General features: G+C 45.2%; 1 protein-coding gene across 2 annotated transcripts in view; it reads right to left on the bottom strand.

Annotated features, from left to right (window-relative positions):
- Positions 1 to 21,690, bottom strand: part of LOC119937489 (ATP-binding cassette sub-family A member 9-like) — a 55,701-nt gene that overhangs the window by 18,464 nt on the left and 15,547 nt on the right. For both annotated transcript variants that reach the window (XM_038757005.1, XM_038757006.1), the window contains 15 exons: positions 20,371 to 20,539; positions 20,043 to 20,101; positions 18,659 to 18,769; positions 17,747 to 17,922; positions 15,992 to 16,111; positions 14,914 to 15,052; positions 13,194 to 13,284; positions 10,445 to 10,584; positions 9,794 to 9,913; positions 8,457 to 8,646; positions 6,780 to 6,946; positions 4,163 to 4,296; positions 2,691 to 2,828; positions 1,449 to 1,556; positions 346 to 519 (listed from right to left, as the gene is read on the bottom strand). In XM_038757005.1, coding sequence (XP_038612933.1) covers positions 346 to 519; positions 1,449 to 1,556; positions 2,691 to 2,828; positions 4,163 to 4,296; positions 6,780 to 6,946; positions 8,457 to 8,646; positions 9,794 to 9,913; positions 10,445 to 10,584; positions 13,194 to 13,284; positions 14,914 to 15,052; positions 15,992 to 16,111; positions 17,747 to 17,922; positions 18,659 to 18,769; positions 20,043 to 20,101; positions 20,371 to 20,539 — 2,036 coding nt within the window. The remainder of the gene's footprint in view (positions 1 to 345; positions 520 to 1,448; positions 1,557 to 2,690; positions 2,829 to 4,162; positions 4,297 to 6,779; positions 6,947 to 8,456; positions 8,647 to 9,793; positions 9,914 to 10,444; positions 10,585 to 13,193; positions 13,285 to 14,913; positions 15,053 to 15,991; positions 16,112 to 17,746; positions 17,923 to 18,658; positions 18,770 to 20,042; positions 20,102 to 20,370; positions 20,540 to 21,690) is intronic.

Here is a 21,690-nt window from a genome sequence, read left to right as displayed (position 1 = left end):
CCTCTGGCTCCCAGGCCCGTGCTTTATCTGCTAAACCACAATGACTGCCCTTCAGGGCAGGGAACACGTCAACCAACTCTGTTATAATGTATTTCCCTAGCACTTTTCACAGTGCTCTGCACCCAATAAGCGCTCAGTGAATACCACTGATGGATTGATGGAACGGATAGTCACATACCCTTTAGCGGAGTTGCAGCAACTTCTAAGTATTCGCAAACACGGTGTTGCAACTCCCAAGTCGTAAGCCTGTCCTATCAAGGTGTACATTTCTGTATTGTATCTTTAGGGGGCCTATTTCTCCAGTGGTTTCTGCTCACAAAGAAGGGCTTTTAACCTAGCCATTACCACTGTACAGATGATGACGGTTGGCAGCATCAAACTGTTCAGCGCCAGAAAGTAGTTAGGTGCTGACATGCAGATGAGGATGAACATGTTCAGGGGCATGTCCACGGCAGCTTGCCCGCACCAGTATGCAGAAGGGAAGAGCCCCGAGAAATGCAGCCGGGAACGGATTTTTAGCTGAAAAAGAAATGAGAGAGAGAGAGGTGGAAAAGGCTTTAGGAAGAACGACGGGATTAAGTGAGCATACGTACTAGACATCAGGACACAGTCCCTGTCCTCTACCTCAGGGCTCTAGAAGGCAAAAGACACGGACAGGAACAATCTTTTATCCATTTTGCAGGTGAGAGAACTGAGACCCAGAACAGATACGTGACCCACTCCAAGTCACACAGCAGGCCAGGACCACAGTTGTGATTAGAACTCAGGTCTTCAGGCTCCCAAACACCCAGTTTGTTCATTAAGCCACAATTTGCTTTCAAGGTTTGGTTTCATCTAACAAACTCTCATCGAGAACTCTTGGAGATATGGGGAGCAGAAGGCACAAGCTAATTTAGATGGTCAGTTACACATCAGTTTTCTCATTTGATCCTCAAAAATATGCCGATGAGATGGGATGAAGCGGTTACTATTATCTCTATTTTACAGATGAAGAACATGAGGCCCAGAGAGATTAAATGACTCGCCTAAGGACACTTAGTAGAGCTGGAACTAGAACACAGGTCTCATGGCAAGTAGAATGACATGATTTTCAAGAGTTTACAGCAGGGAAGGGTTATCAGATCAGAAACAATCCACGACAATGTAAAGAGGAGGAAAAACAGTCATTTAATACCCATTTTACTGATGAGGTAACCGAGGAAAAGGACAAAAAGAAGTATGTGTGTGGGGCTGCGGGGGAAAGAATGGTCATGGGGCAGAAGGGAGAGGGGAAAAGTCTGACAAGGAAGGGAGAAAGAGCAAAGAGAGAGAGAACCAAAATGGGAGAAGGGGAGAATCACTTTGGTTGCAAAAAGGTACTGGATGTTTGGAAAGCTCGAATGAGCACCGATCCGTTACAAAAACCTACCTCCGACTATATGCAGTCAGTGATCTTTTTAAATTGTTACCTTATAGTCACCGATACTGCTCATTCCAATGTAAGGAGAGATGCTTGCTGCCATGAATATCCAGAAAAATGAGCTCTCAAAACTTTCAAATCCCATGTAAAAGTCTCTCTGAAAAAGGGAAATACACTGTGAGCTGACAGTCACTCCTGGAGTTGTTGCCAATGTGGGAAGGGAGTGGAGGGTAGTTCTGCGTGAAGAATGGCAGGGACCACTTATTAAGCCAAAATTTAAACAGAAATCACTTCTAGTTGAAATGTACAAACCATAGTATACAACAGTAGAGATATGATCATTTACTGTGAGCAGGGAATATGTTGATCAGTTCTACGGAATTGTATTTTCCCAAGTGCTTAGAACAGTGCTCTGCACAAAGTAAGCACAAAATAAATACCATTACTGATGATAATAATTGTGATGTTTGTTAAATTCTTACTATGTGCCAGGCACTGAGGTAAGTGCTGGGGTAATCAATCAATCAATCAATAGTATATATTGAGCACTTATTGTATGCAGAGCACTGCACTAAGCACTTGAGTACAATTTAATAGTTAGGAGACATGCTCCCTGCCCACAAGCTTCCAGTCTAGAGGAGGACCCAGGCATTAATATAAATAAATTATGGATATGTACATAAATGCTGTGGGACTAGGGAGAAGCTGAATAAGCGGTGAAAATCCAAGTGCAAGAGTGACACAAAAGGGAGTGTGAGAAAAGGAAACGAGGGCCTAGTTGGGGAAGCCCTCCTGGAGGAGATGTGCCTTCATTAAGACTTTGAAGGTGGGGAGAATGATTGTCAGTTGGGTATGGAGAGGGAGGGAGTTCCTGGCCAGAGGCAGGATGTGGGTGAGAGGCTGGTGGCGAGATACAGTGCTCTGCACATAGTAAGCGCTCAATTAATACGATTGATGATAGAGGGACAGTGACTAAGTTGGCTTTAAAGGAGTGAAGTGTGCAGGCTGGACTGTTCTAGGAAATCAGGGAGGCGAATAAGAGGGGGCAAGGTGATCGAGAGCTTTAAAACAGAGGTGGATAGGCAACCACCAGAGGTTCCTGAGGAGTGGGGAAACATGGCCTGAATGTTTTTGAGGAAACTTAGGCAACCGAGAAGTTAAGAGATTTGCCCAAGGACCCACAGCAGGCGAGTGGTGGAGTCAGGGTTAGACCCCAGATCCTCTGACTTCTACGCCCATGCCATTTCCCCCCAACCATGAGAAGGATAGTGCCGAGCTTCCCCCTACGTACCTCTGCAAAATAGCCTCTCTGGATTTGAATCTGTTCGGTAGAGTTAAGAATCCCAAGTAACGCATTGCTGATTATGTTGATGAGGACAGGAAAGCAATTCAGTCTCTTGGTATGACATACGGCTGAGAACCTGTAATCCTGAATTCGGGGAAGACAAAATGTCAGTTTGGAAGGATAGGTGAAACGACCACAAACGTAAGCGTTGGACTGCTCTAATCCTTTTCCATCATTGTGGCCATTTTGGTTTCATTTGGAATCTCCCTTAATCAATCAATAGTATTTATTGAGCGCTTCTTGTATATAAGTGCTGGGAAGAGTACAATACAACTGAGTTGGTAGACATGTTTCCTGCTCACAGTGAGGTTACAGGCTAAATATTGAAAACATTTCCTTAATCTCCTTGCAAACCCAATTTATTTGGACTATAAAATGACCTACATGGCCAAGTGGTTAAGGCTTTGGACTTGAAATACAAGGGGATCTAGCCTTCGCTGACTAACCTCTCATCTCCAGAGCCAGCCTGTTCTCCCCTACCTTCTGCATCACCTTATGTCCTAAAATCCAAAACCCCTAAATCCTTTGGACTCAACCTCACAGCACATACGTACAAACCTGTGATTTTATTTCTATTTACGTCTGTCCCGCCCTTTGGGCTGTAAGCTCGCTGTGGGCGGGGAATGTGTCTGTTTATCATTGCACTGTAGTCTCTCCAGTGCTTAGCACACTGCTCTGCACACAGTAAGTGCTCAATAAATATGACTGATTGACTCACTGACTTGTCTTTACACCCCGTTGCTTCCCTCTCCCTGAAATGTATTTGCATGGCTTTCTCTTCTGCGAGATGATTAGATCCTTGAAGGTAAGGATCATGTCTACCAACTACACTGTATTCGCCAAAGGGCTTAGTACAGTGCTCTGCACATAGTAAGCACTCGGCAAATACCACTGACTCATCGAGGGAATGTTTTTTTTAATGGTATTCATTAAAAGCTTACTATTTGCCAAGACCTGCACTCAAGTGCTGGGGTAGGTGCATGGTAATCAAGTCGGCATGTCCCTCATGGGGCTCACAGTCTTAATTCCCGTTTGACAGCTGAGGTAATCAAGGCACAGAGAAGTGAAGTGACTTGCATAATGTCACTCGGCAGACAAGCGGAGGATCCGGGATTAAAATTCAGGTCTTTCTGAATACCAGGCCCATGCACCTTCCACGAGGCCACATATTTTTCTTGGTCAAGTATTTATTCTTCCATTCATTCATTCAATAGTATTTATTAAGTGCTTACTGTGTGCAGAACACTACACTATGCGCTTGGGAGAGTACGATACAACAATAAACAGATACACTACCTGCGCACAATGAGCTCCTAGTCCAGAGGCAGGCAGTGGTATGGATTAGTCTGGTTGGCTGAAGGGCAAATATTAAACTGGAGGACATGATCTCTTTGGAATGAGAACAGAGAAAAACTCACCATTTCTTGCCGGGATACTACGATTGCCCCATTGTGTGAGGGATCATAGGTGCCATTTTTACTTGCAAAATCATCTACGTCCAACACTATATTCTGCCGCTCGAGAGAGTGTATAAGATCTTCAATAGGGGAATCTATGGTCAAAGCACATAAGCCACTGTCATTATACCCTCAGGGTTACCTTGGTCAATACGCAGAGAGGCTGGTCCGTTCATGTTTGAAAAGGTCCTCGCAAAGTCACTTTCGTGGTTGCCTCCGCTGCTCAGGGAGGAAGGGTTGAAAGGAGTCACCTCGCTAAAACACCCACAGTTGGAAGTATTAAGAGCCCGCCAACCAGGCATTAGGTAAGCATTAGAAAATCCCAAGCCTGGGAGTCAGAAGACCTCACTCATTCATTCCCATGGCTTTCATCCCACCTCCATATGGATAATAACAATAATAATATTAATTGTGTTTGTTAAGCACTTACTCTATGCTAGGCACTTCACTAAGTGCTGGGGTTTTGACCCCCCAGGGGATGGTCTAACATAACTTGCCTTTCAGGAGGCCTTCCCAGACTGAGCCCCTTCCTTCCTCTCTCCCTTGTCCCCCTCTCCATCCCCCCATCTTACCTCCTTCCCTTCCCCACAGCACCTGTATAGATGTATATATGTTTGTACATATTTATTACTCTATTTATTTATTTATTTTACTTGTACATATCTGTTCTATTTATTTTATTTTGTTAGTATGTTTGGTTTTGTTCTCTGTCTCCCCCTTTTAGACTGTGAGCCCACTGTTGGGTAGGGACTGTCTCTATATGTTGCCAACTTGTACTTCCCAAGCGCTTAGTACAGTGCTCTGCACACAGTAAGCGCTCAATAAATACGATTGATTGATTGATTGATTGATTGGGGTGGATACATGCAAATTGGGTTGGACACAGTCTCTGTCCCTTGGTGGGCTCACAGGCTTAATTCCCATTTTACAGATAAGTGAGTCCCAGAGAAGTTAAGTGACTTGCCCAAGGTCACACAGCAAACAAGTAGTGGAGACTGGATTAGAACCCATGACCTTCAGGCTCCCAGGCCCATGTTCTATCCACTGCACCACACTGCTTCTCAGGATTCCCAAATCTCCATCTCTATCCCTGATCTCCCTCCCTCTCTCCAGGCTCCCATTTTCTCCTACCTTCAGACCATTTCTATTTGGATGGTCTGACAAGTTCAAAACAGAACTCTTTATCTTCCCACACAGACCCTTTCCTCTCCCTGACTTTGTGATCACTGTAGACAGCACCACCATCCTGACTCACTAGCACGTAACCTTGGCATTGTCCTCGACTCATCTCTCCTCATTCGATCTTTCACTAAATCCTATCGATTCAACCTTCACAGCATGGTAAAAATCCACCCTCTCCCCTCCATCCTGACTGAATGCTCTCAAACCTTTCGTATAGTGCTTTGCAACCAATACCTACTCAGTAAATGATGATGATGATGATGGCATTTATTAAGCGCTTACTATGTGCAAAGCACTGTTCTAAGCACTAGGGAGTTTACAAGGTGATCAGGTTGTCCCACGAGGGGCTCACAGTCTTAATCCCCATTTTACAGATGAGGTAACTGAGGCCCAGAGAAGTTAAGTGACTTGCCCAAAGTCACACAGCTGACAATTGGCGGAGCTGGGATTTGAACTCATGACCTCTGACTCCAAAGCCCGTGCTCTTTCCACTGAGCCACACCACCAAATGATGAGAGCTTACACATGGCCTTTTGAAAAGAGCTCAGGGCTGGGAGTAAGAACACCTGGGTTCTAGTCCTGTCTTCCCCACTTGCCTGCCATGTAAACTTAGCCTCAGTTTTCTCATCTGTAAAATGGGGATTAAGTATCTGTTCTCCTTCCCCTTCAGATTGTTAGGAACAGGGACTGCATCTGATCTGATTATATTTTATCTACCCCAGAGGTAATCAGTGTTTGGAATATAGCAAGCATTTAGAAAATACCACAGTTATTATCACTTCGTGAAGAGGACTATCACTGGGGAGAGCAGATGAAAATAGGAGAAACAGTTCCTGCCCTTACAGTTAAATGAAAAAACAGATTACCTTCTGTTTCTGGATTCATATTTCTCAGTTTCACCTTTCTATATCTCACTGTCTTTCTGCCTTCAGTCTTTTTTGTTGCTGCATCAAACTGTCTCTTCTTTATTGCTTTCTTTCTTTTCTCCCTCAGATCGATCTCTATTTTTAAATAATTCTGGTATTTGTTAAGTGTTTACTATGTGCCAGGCACTGTATTACGCGCTGGGGTGGATACAAGGAAATCGGGTTGGACACAATCCCTGTCCCGCATGGGGCTCACAGTCTTAATCCCCGTTTAAAGATGAGGTAACTGAGGCGCAGCAAAGTGAAGTGACTTGCCCAAGGTCACACAGCAGACAAGTGGCCGAGCCAGGATGAGAATCTCAGTGCTTCTGACTCCCACGCCTGGGGTCTATCCACTAGACCATGCTGCTTCTCAGTTACTGTCAGTTACTTCTATTGCACTCTCCCAAGCGCTCCCAAGCATCACTTTGATGGGGAGAAGCTCAGAAGAAAAGGTGACCAAATGCTGTTTTTCCACCTATTTGACTCACCTGTGTTATTTAAGATCAAGAGAGGGGTGAGATGAGCATGTGGCTTCTGTCCAGAAGAGAGGAAATAGAGACCAGGATTAAGTGGCCAAACACGAGGTTGAAGAAATATTTTCAGTAGTAAATGTTCCAGAATCAGCGGTGAAAAAGAAATCACTAGTAGGAAGAATCTAAACAAAAAGTAAGATGAGAGCCCGTGAAAAATACTTTTCTTCTCTGTAGAAAGAAAAGAGGATTAATGGCAATCCAGATTTTACTTCACATAAATCCTTGAAAGCTGGGCTCCACGGTTGAATTTTTAATTCATCCTGATTTTAGTACGGAGGAAAATATGGAAAAACAAAACAAAACAAAAGCCACTACATAAGCTTGGGGAGTAGCAAACCGGAAAGAAACAGACTCATCAACCAATTGTACAAAACTCTGAGCACCCTCAGGAGGAGGACGGGGGCAAGGAAACCGTTAATTTTCATTACAGAAATCATTTTCCAAATCTAGAACGGAATGACCCAAAGGCTGCTTTCAGCGAGAAAAGACAACAGATTTCAATGAGCTTTCAAAGTCAATACACAGATAAAGCAGCATGGCCTTAAACCAGCACAGGCCCAGGAGTCACAGGACCTTGGGTTCTAATCCTGGCTCCACCATTTACCTGCTGTGTGACCTTGGGAAAGTCACAATTTCTCTGGCCTGTTACCTCATCTGCAAAACAGGAATTCAATACCTGTTCTCCCTTTCACTTAGACTGTGAGCCCCAAACGGGACCTGATTATCTTGCATCCACCTCAGTGCTTAGTACAATTCATAACACACAATGAGCACATGAAGACCACAAGTATTCTTAATATTAAAATGATCAATAACAGCTCTGTGACCTAGTGGAAAGAAGCGGGGAGTACAAATAAAGTGACACAGATTCTTAGTCCCATCTCTGTCACTGGCCGGCTGTGTGACCTTGGGTAAATCACTTAAACTCTCTGGGCCTCTGTTTCCTCAGCTATAAAATGGGGATAAGCGACACTTCCACCCTAACAGAATGTGAGCCCTGTGTAGGTGGCAGAGAGATTGAACTGTGCCCAATCAACTGATCTTGTAACCTCTAGACTGTAAGCTCCTCGTGGGCAGGGAACTCTCTTGTATTATACTCTCCCAAGCACTTAGGACGGTGCTCTGCCCAAAGAAAGCGCTCAGGAAATATCCATAATTATTTTCCTTCACACTCAGTGATGTGGCACCTAGTCAACACCAACTACATCATCAATAACATTAGCAAACATTGATAATAACCAGTATTTATGTACATATCCTGACATTATATATTATGAATTATTTATTCATATTGATATCAGTCTACCCCTCTAGACTGTAAGCTCATTAAGGGCAGAGCTACCGCACTCTCTCAAGCACTTAGTATAGTGCTCTGCATGTAGTAAGCGCTCAATAAATACGATTGATTGATACGAAAAGGGTCAGTGGTCCAGCCAGGATGCACCGGTTTTATCAAGAAATTCTCTAAATAGGGGGTGACTCAATCCCAATCTCGTTGGCTGGTTAACCCATACCGTGGGCTTGTTGTGACCCTCCCCTGAATTAAACTCCTCCAAAGATTTCAGCCTGAACTTTGCTTAACGTCTCCAGAGGCTAAAACGCGCTGCTTGTCGGGAACCCCGGGACACTCACAGGGAGCGGAGAGGTCTCTTCTCACACTTCAGCTTGAGGAAGCGGATTCGTGCCATGGTCCTGAACTGTTGTCTCCAGAGAGCCAGGCCGCTGAGGAAGTCCCTCTTCATCTCCGGGAGTCTTGGCGTAGCTTGCTCCGGTTCAGAGGGCTTTCCACCGCCTCCGGGCTCCTGTCCCAGGATTCCTGGGCCTAGGGCACATTGGGAAAGAGGAGCACGGGGTTAATCTTGAGAAGCAGTGCGGTCCAGTGAAAAGACAGTGGGCCTGAGAGTCTGAGGACCTGGGTTCTAATCCTGGCTCCCCCACTTGTCTGCTGGGTGACCTTGAGCAAGTCACTTCATTTCCTCTGAGCCTCAGTTTCCTCATTTTGCGCTTAATATGGTGCCTGGCACATAATAAGTGTTTAATAAAACTATTATTATTATTATATAAACAAATCCCCGTTCTCCCTTCTAATTAGACTAAGAGCTCAACGTGGGACAGGTACTGTTTCTGCCCTGATTAACTTGGTTCTACCTGGCACTTAGAATAGTGCTTGACGAAGACCCTAATCATCACCAGGGCTGGGAGGCAGGAGATGTGAGTCTTCACCCCAGCTGTGCCACTTACATACTGGGTGACCTTGGGCACAGCCCTGAACTTCTCTGGGCCTCAGTTTCCTCACCTGTCAAGTGGAGATTCAAGACCTGTGCCTGGCACTTAGGAAGAGCTAAACAAATACCATTAAAGAATATGGTTTGGGAAAGCTCTGAGCCTCTCACCATTTTCCCAAAAGGGCTTGTATGGGAGACAGACAGAAAGTCTCCCTGCTGCCTCTCTCTCTACACTACGATGGGCCCAGGGAATGAAGGATGAGACGGAGTCAGGAGATCTGGGTTGGAGTTCAATCTATCGCATTTCAGCTCTGCCATCATCTGGGCTGCTATGTAACCTTGGTCAAATCATTTAATTTCTCTGGGCCCCAGTTACCTCAATGGCAAAATGGGGTTAAGCTATATACTGGGAACCCTGGGTATAACCCTGTATCTATCCGGGCACTTTGACACTTAAGTGCTTAATACATGTCATAGGGCTCTTAATATCACAAGTAACAATCGAAACCTGACTGCTCTTCAATTTCGTGTATGGTATGCTCTGACAAATTGACAAATAGTAGATGCAGCTTGATGGAACAAAAAACTTTGGGGATATAGGAAAAAAGGTATCTTTCAGCCTCCAAAAAACTGATTTTCTGTGGCCACTAGCTCAATCTTTAGGCAGAAAATGGACCACTAACCAGTAACAAAGGGAGTTCGTTATTGGCTTGATTCCTCCATTTCTACTGCATTGCTTTTTACCTGCTTCATCCACTGCTGTTTTCCCCTCAAGTTTCAGGAACACTTCATTCAAAGTTGTCATGGAAACTCCATAATTAACAATCCCTTGGTCTGTACAGCTGTCTAGCTCACTGTAGAGAGCTAGAACACACAAGGGAAAAAAAAAGAAACCAAGTTCAAGTCTATTGCTGAGACTGCAAACAAATATACGAGGTAGCATGACCTGGTGGAAATCAGTATACCCGGGTTCTGGTCCTAGCTCTGCCGCTGCCCTGTCTCAGTTTCCTCATCTGTAAATGGGAATAAAATATTTACTTATTCTCCCTCAGATGATGAGCCCCACGTGGGATGGGGTGTGCATCTGATCGAATTACTTTGTATCCACACCCGCGGTTAGATTAGTTTATAGTGAGCACTCAGCAACTACCATTCTTGCTGTAAAGCAAAATTATCTATCTGGAAAATCTTCCTCTTATTCCTGAGAGTCTGAATGAACCACTTACAAAATCTTTCAAAGAAATACAGGTACACCAAAGTCTTTTTCTTGTAAGTGATGCGAGCTGTTCTATTCTCATTTCAGGTACCCATTATCAGGCCTGGCCTACTCATTTCTTCTGCACGGCTTACACTGGGTCCCAGATTTTCCTCTCCCACCGCCTTGAGCCGAATCACCTGGAAACTTATCTGTCCTCTCCAAGGGCAATATATACACCAGTTTCTCTTCATTTTTGCCAGCCAACTTTGCATCCGGGATGTGCCTTTGAACCAGAGAGGTTATTCTCTCCGAGTTGCAGGTTTCATTCACACGCAAACTGGTGAAAGAAGAGGTTGTGTTATTATGTAATCATGCCTGTCTTTCTGCTGCAAGGAATAAAGCAACTCCTTAAAGATGGGGGATAAAGGGGAAGAGAGGCTTTTGGCTGCTCAAAAGCCAGGGAGGCCAGATTGTAGCTCACTAGTTACCCTGGACTCTTTCTTGATTGTTCTGCAGTTCACAAACCGATGCCCAAGGAGCTGCTGCTACAATCAATCAATCAATCAATCGTATTTATTGAGTGCTTACTATGTGCAGAGCACTGTACTAAGCGCTTGGGAAGTACAAATTGGCAGCACATAGAGACAGTCCCTACCCAACAGTGGGCTCACAGTCTAAAAGGGGGAGACAGAGAACTGAACCAAACATACCAACAAAATAAAATAAGTAGGATAGAAATGTACAAGTAAAATAAATAAATAAATAAATAAATAGAGTAATAAATATGTACAACCATATATACATATATACAGGTGCTGTGGGGAAGGGAAGGAGGTAAGACGGGGGGATGGAGAGGGGGACGAGGGGGAGAGGAAAGAAGGGGCTCAGTCTGGGAAGGCCTCCTGGAGGAGGTGAGCTCTCAGCAGGGCCTTGAAGGGAGGAAGAGAGCTAGCTTGGCGGATGGGCAGAGGGAGGGCATTCCAGGCCCGGGGGATGACGTGGGCCGGGGGTCGATGGCGGGACAGGCGAGAGCGAGGTACAGTGAGGAGATTAGTGGTGGAGGAGCGGAGGGTGCGGGCTGGGCAGTAGAAGGAGAGAAGGGAGGTGAGGTAGGAGGGGGCGAGGTGATGGACAGCCTTGAAGCCCAGGGTGAGGAGTTTCTGCTTGATGCGCAGATTGATCGGTAGCCATTGGAGGTTTTTGAGGAGGGGAGTAATATGTCCAGAGCGTTTCTGGACAAAGATAATCTGGGCAGCAGCATGAAGTATGGATTGAAGTGGAGAGAGACACGAGGATGGGAGATCAGAGAGAAGGCTAGTGCAGTAGTCCAGACGGGATAGGATGAGAGCTTGAATTAGCAGGGTAGCGGTTTGGATGGAGAGGAAAGGGCGGATCTTGGTAATGTTGCGGAGCTGAGACCGGCAGGTTTTGGTGACGGCTTGGATGTGAGGGGTGAATGAGAGAGCGGAGTCGAGGATGACACCAAGGTTGCGGGCTTGTGAGACGGGAAGGATGGTAGTGCCGTCAACAGAGATGGGAAAGTCAGGGAGAGGACAAGGTTTGGGAGGGAAGACAAGGAGCTCAGTCTTCGACTGAGCTACAAGCCCTTGAGGTATTACTACTATTATTATTAATAATAATCATAATTAAATACAAGATAATCCAATCAGAACAAGACCCTGTCCCACATGGGGCTCACCATCTGAAGGGGAAGGAGAAGAGCTACTGAATCCTCCTTGTACAGATGAGGAAACTCAGGCTCAGAGAAGTGACTTGACCAAGGTCACACAGCAGGCTAGTGGTGAAGCTGGGAGTAGAACCTGAGTCTCCAAATTCCCAGTCCTGTGCTCTTCTCACCATGAGAAGCAGCATGACTCAGTGGCAAGAGCCCGGGCTTGGGACTCAGAGGTCGTGGGTTCTAATCCCGCCTCCGCCACTTATCAGCTGTGTGACTTTGGGCAAGTCACTTCACTTCTCTGGGCCCCAGTTACCTCATCTGTAAAATGGGGATTCAGACTGTGAGCCCCATGTGGGACGTGGACTGTGTCCAACCTGATTATCTTGTGTCTACCCCAGTGCTTAGTACAGTGCCTGGTACTAAAGTAAGTGCTGAACAAATACCATAATTGTGGCTCTTAGGTTCTTGTGGCTTGGCCCTCATTCTTCTAAAATGGTACCAGTCGTAGCAGTGTTTATTGGTACCCTCTTGATGTCAGGCACTCTACTGGGTGTTTGGTAAGTACAGAATAACAAAGGGACGCATTCCCTGCTCACATGGAGTCTACCTAACTCTGATCTCCATCACCTTAGAAAGTGTCAAGAAGCATGGAAAACACTGTTAGAAAATACAATCTGTTCTAATTTGAAATGAAAGAGCTAGTAAAACAAAATATTGAGCCTCAGTTTCTTCCTCTGTAAAATGGGGATAATAATAATAATAATGATGATGGTATTTGCTAAGCACTTACTAGGCAGTCAGCTTGTCCCACGTGGGGCTCACAGTCTTAATCCCCATTTTACAGATGGGGTAACTGAGGCACAGAGTTGCCTTGGGCAAGTGAGTTGCCCAAAGTCACACAGCCAGTAAGTGGTGGAGCTGGGATTAGAACCCATGACCCCTGGCTCCCAAGCCCGTACTCTTTCCACTGAGCCGCGCTGCTTCTCATAAGCTAAATAGTGAGCCACAGTGTGGGAAAGGGGTTGCATCTTCCCCAGCATTTAGATGATACTAATGAGCACTTACTGTGCGAAGCCTAAATGCTTAATCAATGCCATCCTTAATCTCAATGAAACTCCTCAGCAGTCACATTATGAAGAGCTAAACATATAATTTGCAAATGACCAGAAAAGTCGTTTCTAAATGGTTGGCTTTTTTCTTCAGAAAATACAAAATGTTTCTTTGCCACTGGAGGCAATTCATCTTAACAATGCAGTAGTTTTCTGTACCTTAAGTGATATCCAATCCCCCATTTCTTCTTCAGGAACAGAGACGATCCGGCACATTTCAGCTTCCCATTGGAGATAAACACTTTCCTATCTGAACAAAAACAAACAAGAGCTGGGGTGGTCCATTTCAAGTTCAAGACGAATGGATATTATTTATTCAGCCACAAAAAGTGAGAGGAGAAATAGCCGTGAAGGAGCGGCAGTTTACGGAGTCTAGGTTTAAGCTGATGCTAGTAGGTGGCAAATCCACGGAAGTGGGTTTATTCTAATCTCAGGAATGTTTTCCACTTTAGGTCGGGAAAAATCCAAACTGGATTCTGTCTCCCTATTCTGAACATTTAATAAATATCTGGGTTTTCCAACTGAGCAGACTTCACCGTGATCAAAATGATTTAATCGGATCACACCCGGCTTCGGGTTAGTGTCGATTGCTGCCTGAATTGTAGAGGATGAGTTGACCTGCCGTGTTAGGTGGTCCGTTCAGATTGGCACCCTCGTGAATGGATGCTCAAATGAATGGGACACAGATCTCTGAGCAGTGGCTTTGCTAAATCCTAAATCAAAGCACTTATGACTATATATATATAGATAGATAGATATACATATATATGTATATAGATATATGTATATATATATGTATATCTATCTATCTATCTATCTATCTATCTATCTATCTATATATACACTCATACACGGCCGCTTCCTCTATCTGTAATTTATTTTAATGCCCAGCTCCCCCCATTAGATTGTACGCAGTTCTTCATGGTGCCTAGAGCACCAGCCTGGGAATAAGAAGGACCTGGTTTCTAATCCCAGCTTGTCTGGCTCAGTGGAAAGATCCCGGGATTGGGAGTCAGCAGTCGTGGGATCGAATCCCAGCTCCACCACTTGTCAGCTGTGTGACTTCGGCCAAGTCACTTCACTTCTCTGTGCCTCAGTTACCTCATCTGAAAAATGGGGATTGAGATTGTGAGCCCCACGTGGGGCAAGCTGACAACCTTGTATCTACCCCAGTGCTTAGAACAGTGCTTGGCACATACTAAGCGCTTAGCAAATACCATCATTATTATTATTACTATTATTATTATAACTGTGTGACCTTGGGAAAGTCACTTCACTTCTCTCTGTCATCATCATCATCATCAATCATATTTATTGAGCGTTCACTATGTGCAGAGCACTGTACTAAGCGCTTGGGAAGTACAAATTGGCAACATATAGAGACAGTCCCTACCCAACAGTGGGCTCACAGTCTAAAAGGGGGCTCAGTTATCTCACCTGTAAAATGGAGATTAAGACTTTGAGCCCCATGTGGGACAGGGATCGTGTCCAACCTAGTTTGTAGTTAGTCATTCATTCATTCAATGGTATTTATTAAGCACTTACTGTGTGCAAAGCAACGTAATAAGCGTTTGGGAGAGTACAATAGAATAATAAACAGACATATTCCCTGCCCACAGCGAGCTTACAGTCTAGAGATGAGCTTATCCTAGCGCTAGCAAAGTGCCTGGCACATAGGAAGTGCTTAACAAATGTGATAAAATAAAGAAAGCTCCCCGAAGGCAGGGAGCTGTATCGTTTTGTACTCTTGCCAACCACCTGGTAAAGTGCTCCGCACGCGGTAAGCTCTCAGTAAATACCCCTGATTAACAGATTGACCTCTCTCCCCCCGCTGGGCGGCCTTTCTGACCGAGAACAGCCGAGGGCGGGGGCGGCTCACCGGCCAGGACGTCGGCCTCATCCATGCGGTGGGTGCAGAGGAGGATGACGCGGTCTGACTTTCGGGACTTCAGCAGATCCCACACCCGGAGTCTGGAGCGGGGATCCAGTCCACACGTCGGCTCGTCCAGCAGCAGCACCTGCCGGCCGCACACCCCGGGAATCGCTGAGTCCTTCCCGGCCCCATCAAACCGGCGACGGGAGGGTGAGGAGGGCAGTGAGCCCGGGAAGAGCCCAGGAACGGGGGGGGAGAGAGGGTGCCAAGCCTCCCTACCTTCCCCGGCTCCCGGCCTCCACCGGGCCAACCCCAGAGAAGCAGTGTGGCCTAGTGGATGGAGGCCTACGAGTCACAAGGACCTCGATTCTAATCCCGGCTCCACCATCTGTCTGCTATGTGACACTGGGCTTAATAATAATAGTAATTATGGTATTTGTTAATTTGCTTACTATGTGCCAGGCATTGTACTAACTGCTGGGGCAGATACAAGCAAATCGAGTTGGACACAGACCCTGTTCCTCATGGGGCTCACGGTCTTAATCCCCATTTTACAGATGAGGTAACTGAGCCACGGAGAAGTGAAGTGACTTGCCTAAGGTCACACAGCAGACAAGTGGTGGAGCGGGGATTAGAAATCATGACCTTCTTACTCCAAGGCCCATGCTCTATGCACTAGGCCATGCTGTTTCCCTTCACTTCCCTGAGCCTCAGTTGACTAATGTGTAAAATGGGGACATGGACTGTGTCCGACCTACTGTGCTGCTACTCCAGCGTTTAGTACGCTGCTTGGCACATAGGTAGCACTTTATAATAAAAAAAACAAGCTTCCTTCCAGATGCTCAGACCCACTACTTCCTCCCACTGCTCACGCCATCCCAGGGACAGTAATGGATAGAGACAGAGGGTGCAACAGAGAAATCAAAGCATTAGATCCCAAACAAGCTAGTATAAGCCTTATAACCTGTTTGAACAGTATTCATAACCCTATACTGGTGTTTTCCTATTAGTCTCTAAGCTTCCAAGAAGGATTGAAATTCTACTAATCGTCGTGTCAGTTTCAAGCTGATTAGATCCAAAATACCTGAGGATCTCCCAAAATGGCGATGGCGAAGGTCAGCTTTCTCTTCTGTCCATCACTTAAACTGGAACCTCGGGTGTCCTGGATGGCTTTCATTTCCAATTCCATTAAAACCCTCTGTATCTAATCAAAAGAAAAAAACAAATAGGCTATTTTTTTTAAAGAGGCTTCTTTCTGCTGCTGATTCAATCAATCAGATGTATTTATTGAGTGCTTACTGTATGCAGAGCACTGTACTAAATGCCTGGTAGAGTTGATAGGCATGTTCTCAGCCCACAAGGGGCTTCCAGTCTAGATGAATTCAATGGTATCCTTGAATGGCAGTTTATTCAACGCCACATCATACCCAGAATGATAGGAGAAGCTTCATGGCCTGGAAGTCAGGAGTCCTGGGTTCTAATTCCAGCTCTACCACTTACCTGCTGGGTGACCGTGGTCAAGTCACAACTTCTCTGGGCCTCAGGTTCCGCATCTGTTCAATGGGGACTCAATACCTGTCCCTCCTCCTTAGACTGTGAGCCCTATATGGAACAGGAGCTGTGTCTGACCTCATCATCTTGCATCCACTTCAGTACAGAGTTTGGCATATTATAAATGCTTAGTAACTACCGCAGTTGTTAATATTACTTTGTAGAACAATCCCTAGAGTGGGGTGTTTCTGCAATGATAGTTGCAATATATGCTCAAAGTATCAAGGGTGACAGGTAACTTTCTATTGACTTTCCTTTTTTGTTTTTAAATGGTACCTGTTAAACATTTACTAAGTGCCAGGCACTGTAGTAAGTACTGGGGTATATATGAGTCAATCGGGTTGGATACAGTCCATGTCTCACATGGGGCTCACAGTATTAATTCCCAATTTTCCTCAGCAGAACAAATCATCAACACTCTTTTGTGGGGTGGGGATGATAGAAAGGAAGCGGCATGGCGGAGATGTTAAATTGAACATCTTTGCTGGAAAGGAAATGGCTTTTTCATTTGATGTAATGATTTACAGTTTATGTGTGGTATCTCTCTTTCTAAATAGGCCACCTGATGGAAGTATGCTGGGTGAGTTCATCAGACATCTGGATTTGGGGAGGTTAGACTTTGCGGGGGGGTCTGGTCCAGCCACCACCGAGGCCTAAGGGAGGACCCCCTAAGCTTTGCCTCTGTTGGAAATGGCTATTGGTAGCCAGGAGGATCAATTTGGATGAGGTGGAAAGCAGGCTGATCTTGCCTATCTGTCAGTTAGGGGTGCAGCTTTGCATGGTCACTTGGTGGTGGTGGTGAGGGAGTAAGCTCCTTGAGGGCAGGGATTGAGTCTTCTAACTCTTGGACTCTCCCAAGTGCTTGGTTCAGTGTTCAGCCTGAAGCAGGTGCTTTATAAGTACTGCTGAGTGACTGACTGGCAGTGACCACCCTCTCTCGTCATCCAGGAAGCTAGTAATGGAGGTCAGTAGAAGATGGTGGGTCAGTAGTCCAACAGTGCCAGCAACAGGGCACAGGGGAAGTCATTTCTCCATCACTCTGTCCCTCCCTTCACCTTCTTCTCCCCACATCTCCCCCTTCTCTCCTGGCACCCCTCTTTGTATCCCCCTGCCCTCTGTCTACCCCTTCCCACCAAGAGGACCAGAGTGGGAGGAAAACAGATAGGAGTCCAGCTATCTTGGCTCATCGGTTTTAAATGTGGACCGGCAATTGAACAGAAACCCAGCCTATCCCCAGAACCATCATCAACATTTCCAGTTCTACTTCTGGGTCAAAAACAATCCATACCTCTTGCTCCATCTCTTCAGGAAGAATCCCTTTGATTTTAGCAAATAAGCTGAGGTTCTCTTTCACAGTTAGAGAGTCAAGATGAACACTGAATTGTGGGCAAACTCCAGTGATCTTCCTAATTTCCTCCACGTCAGTCCTTTCAGTGACACTGTAGTTATAGATGGTAGCTGAGCCTGCAAGCAGATGTTTGAAAAAAAGAGATTATCAACAAGGACGAAACTCAAACTTAGGTCCTGTTCAGGTGGAAAAAAATTCCTCAGCATTTTTATGATTGAAAACAGAATATCCTATTTATGCCACTTATAAAAATGCTATTTATCCAGTGCTTTCTCTGTGCCAAGAACCATGCTAAATAGTGGGGTTGGTGTAGATAAGAGAATCACATCAAACACAGTTCTTAACCCACAATCTAAGAAGTAGGAGGAACAGATACCTCATCCCCAATTTATAGAGGAAGAAACTGAGACATGGACAGATGAAGTGTTGTGCCCAAGGTCACACAGCAGGCCTGGGGCAGAGATGGGACTAGAACTCACTTCCGTTCCCTTTCCAAGAGCCTCCCTGATATTGACAGAAATAATAATTTCATCTGGAGTGCAAAACCATAAGGGATTTGGGGTGACTCATATTACTGCTTTATTTTCTGATCAGCGATTGGGTAACTCGACAAACAACTGGAAGTGAGAAAGGAACGTGTCTACCAACTCTATTGCACTGCACCCTCCCAAGCACTTAGTACAGTGCTCTGCACACAGCAAGTGCTCAGTAAATATTAATGATGATGATGATAATGAGAAGACACTGCTCTTCTATCCACCTGCTTTAAGACTCGATTTCCACAGGCCCGCTTAGAGAATTCTCCATGTTCTTTCACTTGGGACAACTTGGCTGCAGAAAAATCACTCTCACCTTCAGAAGGATCCAACAGTCCACAGAGGATGTTTAACAGGGTTGATTTTCCAGCCCCGCTGTGCCCGAGGATTGCCGTGATCTGGCCTTCGTAGATGTCCAATTGAAAACCTGGTTTAGAAAGGAAAGAATTCAGACTGAGTACCAAACGCGAACGATTCAACATTTGCTAAAAGTCACTGTGGGTGGGGGTCACACCTATTAACTCTGTTGTATTGTATTCATTCACTGAATCGTATTTATTGAACACTTAATGTGTGCATATCACTGTACTAAACACTTTGGAGAGTACAACAATAAACAGACACATTCCCTGGCCACAATGAGCTTACAGCACTTAGTGCAGTGCTCTGCATCCAGTAAGAGCTCAAAAAATACCACTGATTGATTAAATGGGCAACTGCTACCAAGCTGGCTTGAGACTATCACCTTAGAAGCAGTCTAAGAATATCTAAGGCATATAGATACATTTCAGGTTGATTAAACCGGAAAAGAAAGAGTTCACAAATTCTAGTTCTTAAACTTGAAAATTTCATGCTTTTAAGTGGAATTATTTTATATGTGTTTCATCATCTCTCAGTGGTATTTACTGAACAATTACTGTGTGCAGAGCACTATACTAAGCATTTGGGAAAGCTGTCCAATATTCTCAGAGGGTGAAGGTCTGAGCAGTGTGGAAGGTTTCTCTCATTCCTCCTGGGTGTTAATTCGATCATATTTATTGAGCACTTATTGTGCACAGAGCACTGTTGTAAGTGCTTGGGAGAGTACAGTACAACCATCAACAGACACCTTCCCTGCCGACAATGAATGTTTTATACCTCTTGGTATGTTCGCACATTTTCTCCAGACCTGGTGCTCAATAAACACTGTTGATGTTGACCAGATAATGCTAAGGAAGATTTGGTACTTGGTTCCCACAAGGGACAGGGGCTGTGTCCAATCTGATTAATTTGTACCTACCCCAGCGCTTACAACGGTGTTTGGTGCATCGTAAGCGCTTAACGAGTACCATAATTACAATATTATTTTGGGTAAAATTCAGGGTGAAATGCACTGACAACAATTCCGGAGAAGTAGGGCACGTCCATAGCGGTTGGCAACCGACTCCCTGGGCTTTTTCATCTCAGTTTGCGGAGGAGCTGACTGAGAGGCCAGTCACGGCTGCGAAGGCCCCAGATGATGGCCTTCGGGTTGTTTGTCCTTTGAAGCTCATTCCTCCCCTCCCTCAGCCCCCACCACTGAAATCCCTGATCTCAATTCACCTCCACCCTTGCCACCCAGAGTTGAAAAGCAATAGGCTTTGCTAATGCAGACCAGCTATTTTGCCAAGAGACTGCCTGGGGAAAGAGAGAGTAATCCAATCTTAGGGTTTTCTCCTTACCTTGCAAGGCCTCCACTGTTTCAGACTTCTTTTTGTATTCTTTTTTAATGTTTTTAATTCTGGAAGGAGAAAAAGCAAGTTGGAGCTGATGAAAATGAGCTTTGTTAGGGGCTAAGTGTTCACCATGGGACAACCACTGTGCTAAGCACTGGGACGGACATGAGATAATCAGAATGGACACAGTCCCTGTCCCACATGGGCCTCACAGTCTAAGCAGGAGGGAGACTAGGATTAGAATTTCAGTCCTGCGGTCTGATCCTTCTTGGGAAGGTGGGTCATTAACCTCTCATCCCTCTGGACAATCAAACACGTAAGGTGCGTGCCTTACCTGATGGCTTCTTTCCCATGGAATTCTGGGGACACGGGTTCAAAGGAGTTGTCGGAAGAATGGATGGGGTTGTTTTCGTTCTCAAAGACCACCCGTCCAGACCTCGGGATTGGGGACCAAAACGAAGACTTGAGGAAAAACAAGGGAGAGTGTCTGTGCCCGTAATCACCTAATTAGTAAACAAGAGGCAATTACAATCTGGGTTAACACACTCGAATCCATGGGATGGGGATGAGTTTTGCTTTTTCATTTTTATCCACCCATGGGCAACTCTTGGTATTTCTTCTCATTCCTCAGAACCATTTTAGACATCAACCACTTTCTTGGGTGCTTAGTTTTAAATAAATAACTCCGGAGGGCGAATCCCCAAAGGAATTTTTGTGCTCATGATTGCCACTGAATCCACTGGATAAACACAACTGATCAAAGGTAACAAAAAGGAATTATGGTGGCCAGGGTGTGTCACCTATTGGACATAATTTTTACTTGGCCAAATCCCTAAAGATTTATTGCAAAACTCTAGGAGCCTAGGAGACATAAAAGACAGCATTTAAATTCTGCATCAGCAACCCAAAAGATGCTCCTTGTAGGGCTTCTCCCTGACACTGGAGGAATTGTACAAATATACAATTTCACCACTGTGCAGCCTCCTTGTCCTTCCATACTTAGAAAGTCTCAGACATTTAGTGGAAAACTGGAACTCCAAAATAGTGAAGAGTTGAAGAATTTGATAAAATTGATGGGGGAAAGGGGCTAGAGAAATAGAGAACCATCTCATTTGGCAATAATAGTATTCATTAAGTGCTTACTGTGGGCAGAGCACTGTACTGCACACTGGGAGAGAGTGCTAAGGTAGGAATTAGACATGGTCCCTGCCCCTCAGGGAGCTAATAATTCCTTTTAAAGTATTTGTTTAGCAGTTACTTTGGGCCAGAACTGTAGGTGCTGAGGTAGATACAAGCTAATCAGGTGGGACACATTCCATGTCCCACAAGGGGCTCATCCCCATCCTACAGATGAGGTAATCAAGGCTAAGAGAAGTGAAGTGACTGACCCTAGGTCACACAGCTGACAAGAGGCGTAGCTGAGCTTATAACTCGGGCCCTCTGACCCCCAGATCTATCTGGTAGGCCACACTTGCTTCCCCATTAAAGGTATATCTGTCTGTTCCATTGAATGATAAGCTTCCTGTGGTCAGGGTTGGAGTCTTCTTCCTCAATTTTACTCTTCCAAGCACCTAGAACAGTCCTCTACATGTAGTATGTGCTCATTAAATACCGTGATTTGATTGAAGGAAAATTGGAGGTTTTCAGTTAAGAC

This window comes from Tachyglossus aculeatus, chromosome 15 (assembly GCF_015852505.1).
Source record: "Tachyglossus aculeatus isolate mTacAcu1 chromosome 15, mTacAcu1.pri, whole genome shotgun sequence".
Taxonomy (NCBI): domain Eukaryota; kingdom Metazoa; phylum Chordata; class Mammalia; order Monotremata; family Tachyglossidae; genus Tachyglossus; species Tachyglossus aculeatus.
This window is presented reverse-complemented; position numbering and strand designations above follow the sequence as displayed.